At 38.2% G+C, this 13,205-nt stretch overlaps 2 protein-coding genes across 2 annotated transcripts; both read right to left on the bottom strand.

Annotated features, from left to right (window-relative positions):
* Window positions 1-5,043: 5,043 nt before the first annotated feature.
* Window positions 5,044-6,548, bottom strand: crygs3 (crystallin, gamma S3). Its single transcript, XM_039655874.2, has 3 exons — window positions 6,519-6,548; window positions 6,194-6,436; window positions 5,044-5,316 (listed from the first exon to the last, which is right to left on the bottom strand). The coding sequence occupies exons 1-3, from the start codon at window positions 6,534-6,536 to the stop codon at window positions 5,044-5,046; spliced, it is 534 nt and encodes a 177-aa protein (XP_039511808.2). The 5' UTR covers window positions 6,537-6,548.
* Window positions 6,549-9,329: 2,781 nt separating this feature from the next.
* crygs4 (crystallin, gamma S4) lies at window positions 9,330-10,039 on the bottom strand. The gene is made up of 3 exons (XM_039656006.2): window positions 10,025-10,039; window positions 9,693-9,935; window positions 9,330-9,605 (listed from the first exon to the last, which is right to left on the bottom strand). Exons 1-3 carry the CDS (start codon window positions 10,037-10,039, stop codon window positions 9,330-9,332), a joined length of 534 nt encoding a protein of 177 aa, XP_039511940.1.
* Between the last annotated feature and the right edge of the window lie 3,166 nt (window positions 10,040-13,205).

The following is a 13,205-nucleotide window of genomic DNA, read 5'->3' on the forward strand; positions in this document are numbered from 1 at the left end:
TCCACCTTCCCAGTACACCCGGTGCACAGGTGCTCAGTCCTTGCTGAGTGCCTAGACAGTTTTACTCCAGGACAGGCCTATTCGGTGCGTGGCCTAGTGGGCACTCGTTCCCCAAAGTGTCGATTCTCGACGCAGTGTAGAGTTCCCTCGAAAGGGAACGTCTCGGGTTATGACTATAACCCTTGTTCCCTGAGAAGGGAACGAGACACTGCGTCGTTCTGCCACGCCCCCTTTAGGCCTTAGAGCGTCTTGCTTCATCGCGAGGCTAGTGTGTGTTGTGACAACGTCACTTTTATACTTCCGGGTATGCCGTCACATGTTACGTCACGACGCAACACCAATCAGGATTGGATTAGTTTCATTCATACTTCAGAGGCGCACGCTTAGGGAGCGTCCCCCCCAAAGTGTCGATTCTCGACGCAGTGTCTCGTTCCCTTCTCAGGGAACAAGGGTTATAGTCATAACCCGAGACGTTTTGCATATTATAATCAGTTTCAACTCACCCTTCGGTGCACTTGGGGGAAATTGTTTTGAAAATGTCCAATGTTGTAAAATGGCAACCGGAATGATTCGTTTGCTGAGGCTAGTGTCAATAAAGGTTTTAGGCTATTGGACTAACAAGGACGTTTTCAGTTCTGAAATTTACAGGATATTCTTCTTATCATATGATGACCTCTTAGAGGTCAAAAGATTTCTCAGTTCATCACCCCTTTAAAATAGGCCTGTAGTGGCCTGTTTTATATTACACTGACTCTTCTGTCTTCCTCATGCTGCAGGGTATACCTGACTGAAATAGATGGTGTGGATCTTTAAAAAAGTCTATACCCCAATAATAACAACAATTATAATAATACAATATAAAATAGAAAAATAATGTGCCATTCTGGAAATGTTTTGTTCTAAATACTATGCTGCCCTCCTATGGTGAAAGTAAAAGGCACAAGTGAAACCAAACCCCTACACCTACATTTCATGGAAGTCGGTCATCTTCAGTCTACATAAACTAATTAACATTTTTGTTGATGAAAAGTAAATATTAAAGTTACAGTTCTTCCTCAGCTTCCCAGAAGAGCTGGAATAAAGTGCAGTAGGAGGGATGACATTATTATTTAGCGATTCAGAGGCATCATTAGGTATTTGTAACAGATTTATGGCAGCACTAGGTGGATCATCGAAGGAACCTCAGGCCAAGCCCCATAATTAAGGACCCAGCATGCCGTTCGGTGCCAGGTGTACCACCAGTCTGTCTGTCATCACTAGAAAGGTGTGAGATTGCCATTAGGTCACCTCTCCAGCCTACCCATGTAATAATGAATCCTAGTTTTCTCCTGTGTCGTAATAAGCCTTGTTGGACAGAATTATTAAGAGTATATAAGTTAATACGTTGGAGTTTTGGAGAGTGTATGTTTTATAGTTTTACACTCTAGGAAAGGTCTGAATTTTTGTGCAAATCTACTGCTTTTAAATCTTAAGCTTCTCAAAGGAATACGTGCAAGAAAGAGGTTTTGTTTAATAATTCATGCACTCATATACTAAAGATATACGAGAGAGAGAGAGAGAGAGAGAGAGAGAGAGAGAGAGAGAGAGAGAGAGAGAGAGAGAGAGAGAGAGAGAGAGAGAGAGAGAGAGAGAGAGAGAGAGAGAGAGAGAGAGAGAGAGAGGAGTGTTAAGATACAGACAATTAGTCTATAGCACTTTAATGAGCTGTGCCTATTCCAGGATCTTTACTGCACAAGGTTAAAGAACATTGTTCTTCAAGATTACGTTACTGCCTGTTTTATAGTTTAATAGAAAACAAAAGACAGACATACAATTACTTTTCAAGCCTCTTTTCAGAATCTACTGTAAACATTTTTATTTTTATCATTGAACAGCATGTTGGATTTCACAGTGCCCAAGGCAACTCTTCATACTATTACTGTAGAAACTAGATGGCTTTTGTATAGATGAAAATGATGGGTTTTTTTTAACCCCTGCCCCCTCATTCCCCTCGAACTCTGTTGCCATTTCCATACAAGGCAATTGTCTTGCCTGGAAAGTTTATTTTTACATTCTTTTCATAGGATTAAAGTAATTTATTTCAGCTGTGGACCTGTATCAGTGACTCAGAGGTTTAAAAATAGTCCTGGAGGAATGTGATTCTGAAAGCAATAAGAAAACGTGAAATGTCATTCACATGGGGAAAAACAACAACCAAAACAAACATTTTTTATTTTTTATATATTTATTTTAGATTAGGCCTGTGACAATATAATGTGACAGTTTTACTACTGTACAATACATCACTTTACTTTTTCAGAGAAAATTATTATTTTATAAAGAGCTTAAATTATATTACTGCTTTAGAAGTCTATTTTATAATTTATTCCTGCCATATTTAAGATGTCTCCATCTTTTAAAAGTGCTATAACATTGCAGCAGGGGTGTCTCCACAATGACCTTGCAGTTCCCAATCACAACTGTCAGGTAATTAACACCTGCATACTTTGCCAACTTGTTAATTCATAGGTGTACCGCATGGTAGCAGCTGATAAATCGTACAGAAGATATATCAGAATATTATACCATGCATGTACAGGAGGGCAGCCTTTTTTGGAATACATTGCCTAATTAGTTTAAAACAGTTTAAGTTTAGTTTAAGTTACTTTGTATAGTTTTTGAGATCTTCTTCAGATGATTGTCAAATTTTAATTGAGGGTCAAGGACCAATCCAAGGTATTTAAAATCTTTTACCACTTTTATAGTTGTATCTTGAAAATTAATTTGAAAATTTTGTTCCACATCTTGTCTTTTAAAAGAAAAACACATTGCTACAGTTTTAGTTGAATTATACCAACTGATTTTGAATGAGCCATTTACTGACTTCCGCCACACAAGTGGTCAAAACCTCAAAGACTTAGCGGGTGCATAAAAAACAGTATTGTCCACATAAAGTTGGCAGTTTACATTTTGACAGATTTGGCCCAGCATGGAGCCCTGTGGTATACCCCATTTGAATGCATAAGAGTGGTGACATATCCTGACCAAATTTTAACACATTCAGGTCTGTGTGAACAAAATAACTTATTTTCCATATCAGTCAGTGACGTTCGATGTTACGTCTGAGTGACAAAATGGGATCTGGCCTGAGTGAGATTTACATTCCGAGTCACTACGACAAAGTACGATAAAGAGGAAAGATCTTCAAATCTACAGGAAAATGGGAAAAACCGAGGAAAACGGGATTATGGCAGAGTCTTCAAAATGTACTGTTCTCCCGTCTTTGAAACGAAACGTCCATACGTTTAGATGTAATTTTATATATAGTTAAGTTTATTTAATATAATTTTAAAAAGAAGCATAAACACAACGAGGGGTGTCTGTTTTATCTGTTTTTGTGACTAACGTTTCTTTAGTATAATCATGGAGTATTAAATTCAATATAAATTCTCTGTATTGCATTGGACTCTACGATCGGCGGAAGTTATCGAGCATCCTTAAACCTTCACCGGAAATACCGCCGTGCATAGAGCTGTAAATACTATTCTGCTTCCGTTCTGTTTTTACCCAAATTTAGTGACAATACAGTGGATGTCTGACTCAGAGTTAGAACCAAGTATTAAATAAATAAATAAACAAAGAAACAAACAGTACATTACAGTCATACCTTATTACATCTGCATTTAATTAGGTCACAATTATCTGAAATACAGATAGCAGATATTTAGAAACACTAGCAGTTGGTGATGCTGACTTATAATCTCAGATAATAAGAGTACTTGCCACAAGAGGGTGCTCTCAGGCTAGCACAAAAAAGGACTATACTAGCAATTGAACTTTGTGAACTATCCTTCCATTCAGTGCTGGATGCCTATGGAGGAATCTGGACCAACAGAGACATGCTGCCCATCTGTGAAAAAGTGCTTGCTGGTGGACCTTTTGTTTTAACATACTTTTGTCCATCTTCTCTGGTCTGCATAAGCATTGTGGACTTTGGGTACATGCTGGAATCGCACTGGCAAAGCTCCTGAGTCATCAACATGGCCTGAACTATTGTATGGGGAGATTTACCAGGGGCCATTGACCAGCAGCTGCCTACACAACCAACAGTTCATGCTTTCTGCCTATGCAAACACACAAGCATTCATTCTTTTGAACATACACATGGTTAAAAAACATGTGTGGTATTTATATTCATGCTGACAAGTACTAACAAAAACAAAATTCCTGACCTCAGAGTCTGTATGGTAAAAGACCTGATGAGGCAGTTTTTAAGCCATTTATTTCATCCCAATTCTTCATCTGTCATGCAGATTATAAATAAACCTTAAAAAAGTGTTTAGGTGAAACTTAAATGATCAATTAATTGTTAATGTATTGTAAAACGATATTTTAAATATGTGAATTCAATTTTGTTTTCTATGAAATCATTTTTTTATAAAAAATATATTTTAAAATGTAAGTTTGTTAGACACCATTGAGAAAATATAAACCAATAGAGGGGAGTATTGAGTTATATCACTTTTTTACAGTTATATCTTTTGAAAGCAATGCATTGAGTATTAATAAATACCAAAAATAAATTCTGCCTAATATTTTACACACTGTCTGAAAGATATATATATATATATATATATTAACTAATGCTTTTATTTCAGCAAAGATACATTAAATGTGATTTTAAAATGACAGTAAAGACTTAAAAATTAATTTCAAATAAATTATGTTATTTTCCTATGTATATTATGCTATTCCTCAAAGAATCCTGAAAAAAAAATGAACATGCATGTTGATACACGTATTATGGTGTATCATTAAATGTGTCACCAAAATGCTGAAAATTCATCACAGGAATAAATAATATTTTAATTTTTATGAAAAAAATTATATTTTGTAAGAAAAACAACAATAATAATATAAAAAAAACAGTTATTCAAATGCAGCCTTCGTAAGCATAAGAAAGTTTTTCAAAATAACAAAATAAAACAGGAAACAGGAGCTAATGGGCTCAGTGTCATTTTTTTATTAAATAGTCAAGGAACAATCAACTACACACTGAAAAACCTACAACTCCTGAACAAGGCGGATGGAGCCGACAGTAGGATTCATGGCATTCCAGTCACTGAAGCGGCGGTACTCGCCTCTCTCCAACAAGTACTGACGTCCCCTGTAGTTAGGATGCTCGAAGAAGACCCAGGCTCCCCCCAAAACGTTACAGGACTGGACCTCACGGTGACGGAAGCGGTCATAGACATGGGGCCGGTCTTCACTGCACTCCATAATCTGACCCTGAAAGTCAGGCCGCTCATACAGACGGATTCGGAAAATGCCAGTGTGCTAAAACAGAGAGAGTAGTTTCTCAAATATCATAACAAATTTATTTACGAAAAGCAAGCAAAGCAGCATATCCAAAATCCAAATCATCATAATGTAAATGCTAAACTATGAAGTCTATGGGGGTGGTTTAAATGGTTTACAGGACTGTTTTCCCTGCCACAAAATCACACAAAATAAATTCAGATGCATATTGGAGTTTTTGTTTAAATCTCTTTCAAGAACAAAACAAACATTCAGTGGGAAACAATTTTAAGTGTAGCGTCAGTTCTGGCAGGTCACATTAGTCAAGCTCACATCAGCTGATCCACGTCTACCTATAGGAATATGACACCTATCACTGTATAGATATATAAGCTCATTCAGTATTATCAGCAGCAATCACAAATTCTCAGTAGCTAATTACCCTCCTCCATCTCCAACTCCTCTTCTCGTGCAGTCAGTATTTGGCATGCTGATTGCCTTTTGAATCAGAATAAATTCTCGAATTATATTGTACTTTAAAATTAACGAATGAATTAACGATATCTGCAATACATTCATGGTTCTGTTCTGTTTACCCTAAGGAGGTTATTGCTGCTCTCCCTTCTCTTATATTCATGCTAGACTGCATGGATGCACAGGGAGTTCTTGCCCAGAACAGAACCATACGCAAATCCAAACTGTATTCTAATTGTCAATCGTATTTGACGATAGTGGTCCTGACAGAAACAGTGTTATTCAGAATCTATCAGAGTTTAGGGCAAATAATACTCTTCCTGAATGATTAGTGTCAAACATAATGTCTAGCATAGGAGACTGATTTTGCTGGAAAAGAGGAAAACAGACTTGCATTGTGAAGAATAGCCTAGCTACGGTTCTTCAAACAGGGATGACTTACATTTCGCACCATGCGGCAAGACCTAATAGAGTCATTGAACCCCATCCAGCTCTGGTAATCAGGATACTCTCCCCTGGTTAGGATGTACTGGCAGCCCATGAAGTTTGGACGCTCATACAAAACCCAGGCCCCACTCTCGACTTGGATGGCGTTACAACGGCTGAAGTGGGACGACAACTCTGGGCAGTCCATGCTGCACTCAAAGGAACGTCCCTGAAAGTTTTTGTCCTCATAAAAGACAATCTGTATGAGAGAAGATGTAGAAACACAGATAAGCCATAAACAAGACTGTAGAGACAGTTTATGCAAGCAAAATATTTCTTACTTTTCCCATTCTGTCCATGTTCGGAGATAATTTGATTCCTCCTTTTGCTGTGCTGTGAATTAAAAGGAGAATGAGTGAGATTTATATGTTTCACATTAAGTTGCTCTGCCAGGCAAATCATTGTTATATGAATGGCTCCAGCAATTGCATCATCAACAGCTGATACTGCAATTGTTTCTAGATTGTTCATGTAGATTAATGCAGTGGCCATTGAATGAAACCCTGACCTTTTGATTCTGCAATGGCTGAGTACAGAAAATATTTATTGGGCCAATTCAATTGTTTTCCAGCTGCTGGTACTGGCAGAGTTTAAGCAGCATCAACGCATTCTCACCCCAAGGCGTCACCTTTGACCATGCTTCAATATTTGACGTTTTAGGCGCCCTTTAGCGTCACGTACATGATGCGATCCTACGGCGTCATCTAACTGACGCTAAAGGAAAGCGTCAGTTAGAGGACGCGGTTAGGTTTAGGTGTGGGGTGGGCATACATGTGTGGCTCAGGTGTGATTGAACAGTGTTACACATAAAAACATACTCCGTCATTTTGTTCGTACAGGATATTGTTTAAATGGTATCCTTACTTATATTTGTGTACACTCGCAATAAAACACAACATTGTGTTTTTGTAAAATAAATTCATCAACATGTCCCCCGAAATGGAGCTAATTTTAAAATTAAACTAAAATGCTCACGGCAGCATGGGCATTTAAAAGTGTGCGCGTCCACAGCGAGTAGCAAGCAGAACAGAGGGAACATTTTTTAGTTCATTCCTACTTCCACAGGAATTAATTGAAAACTCGCTCTACTCTGCACCATTATTCATTTCTTGTGCAGACTGCAGACGTCCATATTTTACACTTTCATTTTAGCGATTTAAAAGCCCCCAGCGGTGTCACACATTGAGTACCCAGTGGGAAAATATTCCCATAGTCACATTACTATATATTTACATAGAAATTCAATAGGCCTACCTCATTTTGAAAACAAAAGGGCAGTATAGCACTATGTATGATTTTTTGTTTTTTTGTTTAACCAAATACTAAATTTAGTTAGCCTGTTTTAAACTTTTTCATACTTCTTGAATTGAAAAAAAGATTAAAATGGGTTTAGTTCTAATATTTGTAGAATTTTATATAAAAGAAATGGTGTATAATTACATTTTAGAAAGATATTAGCCATTTCCTGATTCTTTTTTTGACATTACTTTAATCCCTCACCATAGCAAAACCGTTACAATTATCTTTAATTTCATCATGTTGAAAAAGTTTGGCGTTAAAATAAACTACTTTCAAGGAGTAGCTAAAAATTGAATCTGAAATCCACATTCAAACCAAAATATCAGACTTCCTGTTGGTCGTAGCTAATGACGGAAAATTAGAAAGTTGTCCGGCTTGATGAGAACAATATGCATACCAAACTTTGTTACTGTAGAAAAAATACACAAAACACACTTTTGTCAAAAGCATTTAAAAAGTGACGAATTTCCTGCTGCCAGTTGGTGGCGCTATAACTTTGACTCACAATATTTACATCCATCTGATTGGCCTCTTACCGCGAACACACTGCAGAAGTTTCATCACGATCAGTTAATATATGCAGAAGTTATAACAATTTGTGTTTCTCTTTTCTTGCCATTAAAATTTGTATCCTCGCTAGGCCACACCGTTCGGGATATCAAAAATCCGTCCACATTTGGCATCCTCAATGTGCTGAACTCAAGCTCACCGAGTTTGATGGCAACTGAATGAAGAATGCCTTGGAAGAGAAGTTAAAATTCCAGAGCAAGCATTCTCCAAACAACCAATAATAACCGACTTCCCATTGGGCTGGCGTAAAACTTGACTATATGTGTGACTAAACTTAACTATGATCTATATGTGTACTGACTTTCATATTAATTCATGCAAGCGTTTTTGATCTATGGACAGAGTTTTGGGGACCCCGTTCCAGGGGGGCGCTATCGATAAAATCCTAAGGAAAAACAATAGGGCCTTTGCCTTTTCAAGGCTTGGGCCCTAATAATAATATTCCTAAGGAAAACAACAGGGCCTTTGCCTTTCAAGGCTTGGGCCCTAAATATCTGGCCAATGGGTGGACTTACTGAAAATATCCTTTGCACCCAAGAGTAAATTTACACTTATGTTCTGTTAAAAGAAAATATATAATAATTTATTTTTGTTTCTTGTTCAGAATATTTGGTGTAAAATAAATTACAATACACATTTATAACTTATACTTTTAACTTAACTTATAATTTCTGCTCAATAGCTGCACACAGAGTATGAACTCGCAAAGCAGTCATTGATGTAACTATAAATTAAATACTGGTTATAAGAATGCTTTTTAAAGGGATACTCCACCCAAATTTAAATTCTGTCAATATTTACTCAACCTCAAGTTGTTGTGAATCTATATGAGAACACAAAGGAAGATATTTTAAAGAATGACTGAAACCAAACCGTTGGTTGGCACCATTGACTTCCATAGTAGAAAAAAAAAAATACTATGGAAGTCAATGGTGCCAGAGTTCCTGTCGTTCTTCAAAATATCTTTATTTGTGTTCAACAGAAGAAAGAAAATCATACAGGTTTACAACAACTTGAGGGTGAGTAAATGGTGACAGAACTTTCATTTTTGGATGGAGTATCCCTTTAATACGATTTTCAGATCACATATGTTTAGATCATTTCTGTTCAATATTATATTGTATGCTAACTGGCAAAATTAGAAAAACCTCTTCAAAAGATGCCTCTTCAAATTTTTTTATTTTTCAATATGTTTTCAGTAGTTTCGATAACATGCTTTTATTTTAACAGTCTGTGCTGATCTGGCGAATGGAGCCCACAGTGGGATGCATGGCCCCCCATTCAGTGTGGCGTCTGTACTCTCCCTTCTCAAGGAGGTACTGACGGCCATGGTAGTTTGCATGCTCGAAGAACACACAGGGACCTTCATGGACCTTGCACGAATGGACCTCTTTGCAGAGAAAACGTTCCTGAGTGGACGGGGTGCTGTCTGTAACTTCCCATGTTTGGCCATCAAAATTGGGCCTCTCAAAGAGTTTCAGCTTGAGATGTCCCGTTACCTGCAGGAAATACAAATCATGTATGCACCCAATTACACTGTTAACTTAGTAATTCAAAGTGATCATTTGTGCTGTCATTGGACTTACATGCCTGACTAAACGACAAGATCGGACACAGTCATTGAAACCAATCCAATGGTGATAATCTGGAAATTCCCCTGGGGCCAGTATATACTGATAGCCCATGTAGTTTGGCCGCTCATACAGAACCCAAAAGCCCCCCTTCACCCTTGCAGAATTACAGCGGCTAAAAAAAGAATGCAGGTCACTTGTGTCCCCCTTACACTCATAGAATCTTCCCTGGAAGTTCCTGTCTTCATAGAACACAATCTGTCAAAAACAGCAATGACAGTTACATTGTGCTAATACATCATGACAGACTGTGGGATATGGACAATCAGGGATAAAGAGGCACTTACGCTCTCAGTCGTCATTGTCCGATGTGATATGTTGGATGGCAAACTGCCTGTAGCCTTTATAGAAGTCCTGAACAAAGGCACAGGTTGTAAAAAAAATGTAATCAGCAATTCAAAAAAATTATCCAAGCTCAATGTATTGTTCTAAAGCACTGAATCATAGATTTGTTCAACAATAAAATTGTGAGTACCAAGCATCCCAACCACCACCAATGAATCCTATGTTCAGGCTTTACAACATGCACTTTGTTGGTGTATACTTAGTCAGCTCAGGGTGATTATTTGTTACCACAAAAATATCTTCTGCATTCAAATATTTGCCAACAGCATCCTCACACTTAGCAACATAACTATTTGGCAATGATTGACAACATGATATTACATTTAATTGAATTGAATGAGGCATAATGCTTTACTATACACTACTGTTACGGTGCACCTCCCTTCCTCCCTTCAATCATTACACACATGATCTGAGGAAAGTTTGTGTCCATGCATCTTTCATTCAGTTATTCCCCTTTTCAGGTATGAATCTTGTAGAATATGTGATATTGTTTACCCACATGTTATGTGAATGTGTACATGTGTCGAGGAGAGTGTTCTTTAGCACAGTTAGTCGAACATTGTGAAGTTATGACACTAGTTACATGATGACATGTAAGCTAGCTGAATGAGCCTTTAGTAATGCTAACCGCGACCTCGTGGATGAACGCGCGGCACTTAGTAACGCTAGTTATGCAGTGACATTGTACTTGTCGTAGCATGTGTTGTATATGGCTATAAAAGATACTGAGTAGTATTAATGGTGTAAAGAGTTATGTATGTATGTCGTCAGCACAATTGTGTTTGTATTATGTGTAGATTGACGTATTTACTCTGTAGTGAAAAGTGGGAAATGCTTCTGCAGGAATAACTTAATTGCTGACGAGAGATAGTGGTTAGAATTGGATGTATAATGCATGTAATAGTATTTTAAATATGTAAACTGTACTGACGTTGCATATGATTGTTGAATATTGAATCATTACTCACCTGAGCTGAATTATTCCCCTTTTCAGGGTTTTTACATTTGGAGGCACTGCTGGGATGAGAGAAGTGAGGTTGGTGTTCCAAGACAGATGAAGAAACCACACATTGATCATCCCATAAAAGTAACCCAGGTGGCAGGGAGTGCAGTCACAGTTGGAGTGAAAGTCGAGTAAAGGAAGGCTGCTCAGCTCAATGTCTGTGGTGAAGTCATCATATTTTGTGGCGCATATATTACATGGAGATGATAGAGGTCTTCATTGCATTGAAGCAATTCCTCCCAGACCATCATGTGTCTGTCCGTACAGACATCAAGTCAGTGGTGTCTTACATAAATCATAAGGGGGTGTCTGAGTTCGTGTCCACTATGCAAACTGGTGCACCAGGTTCTGATTGTATCAGAATGTTGAAGCAGACATCCTGTAGAGACAGGGGCTGAGGCACGGGCAGTAAAGAATTCACCCCGAGGTGGTGGAGCATATGGGAGGTTTACGGTCAAACATAAGCATGTCCACTGAGGCTGGACGCTATGGTACAGACATGGCTCTTTGAGGGAGCTTTGCCAAATTTGTTGAGTGAGTGCTTGTTTCCAGTGGATCAGCGTTCCAGCCACACTCCCAATCCAGTGCTCACCTAAGTCCACGGTCCAGAGATGTTCACAAGTCATTTTTTTGGAAGTTCAAGTCCAAGTCAAGTCTTTAGTCTTTGAGTTCTAGTCCAAGTCAAGTCTCAAGTCTCTCATCATCTGATCTGTCCCCTTGCTGAGAGACACGAATTTGGAAACGTGCTGAGAGAAAATTGTGTCCGTGTACCAGTGGCATAGCCATGAGGGGGGCTGGGTGGGGGCCCTCAGATTTCTGAAGCTAAAAGAAATATAAATATATTTTTTTGTGATTATGTGACCAAAGTAATACTACCCACAGAATGAAGAAGGGTTGGCTCTCAGTCTCCACAGTACATAAAATATTCATTTTATTTTATTTTATTTTATTTTTCGTGTTCGCATTTATGAGGAAAAGACAATGTTACAGACATGTTCTTCGTTACGGACGTGAGTGCTCTGAAAGCGGTACTAAAAGATGCTTTAAAACTTTCAGAGACATCAAACAGAAAGTACAAAACCTTTCTTTAACCTGAATTTCGTTTTGTATAAATTGTATCTTAATTTTAATCAATGTTTCATCAACCGATCGCCTGGATTTAATAAATAAGAAGAAAGAAACGGAGGTGCCGGCATGTGAACTGGAGCTCGTCTCATAAATGAACTGAATCTCAGCGTATAGCCTACTTGACTCACAGACATGTCTACTTTTAAACAGAACAATTCAAAAGAAAGAAAACAGACTACAGACTGCTCTCTGCTTATGTAATACTTATAGACGCTTTCAGCAGTGACAACATAAACAAACGGTACTGCGCATGTGCATTAATCTGGCCCAAACTTAACTTCCGGCAGACGTAAATAACCTTTATATAACCTAAGTAAATAACCTAGTAGCTGGTATTTCTTTCCAGTCAAAGAAAATAAATGTTACCTGGCCAAACTGAAATGTGACACTACGAGACCCGTTGAACAAAAATTGGATACAAGATGTTTTTCTACAGACGTGTCTGATTTACCGCAGTGTTAAAAAAAACTGTGGCGAGCGCGACGGCGGGGTTTGATAAGGTTAACATAGCTCTCCTTATTAGCTAGGCTACTTACATGCTTGCTAACCTTTTTTTAAGGTGGGTCTCCACATTGACAGCATGTTGGATGGATCTGTGCAGCGCTGTTTATGATACTAACCATTCAATACACAGAGGTCCGCTGTCTATGTGTTTGCGAGAGAGAGAGAGAGTGAGAGCGTGCGAATATGCGCTGCACGCAACTCTGCAGTCAATTACAACTTTTCCCATCTTAAATTGTTAAAAACACGGAAATCAATATGTGGCGGTCAGCGCTGATAATATGGTGGGCTGCCTCTAATAAATGTATGGGAAACACTGTACCGGTTATCACTCAGATAAACATAGGCTATTTTAATTCCGCCGTCTCCCTCATAGGAAACCTTGACATTTTTATTTTTAAAAATTGCGTTTGCTCCCTAGGTCAGGTTGCACCCCACAGCTCAACAACCTGCTCATCACCTTAACTTTCACTGCATTTGTAGTCAAT

This window comes from Pimephales promelas, chromosome 7, assembly GCF_988280905.1.
Source record: "Pimephales promelas chromosome 7, fPimPro1.hap1.1, whole genome shotgun sequence".
NCBI classification, from domain to species: domain Eukaryota; kingdom Metazoa; phylum Chordata; class Actinopteri; order Cypriniformes; family Leuciscidae; genus Pimephales; species Pimephales promelas.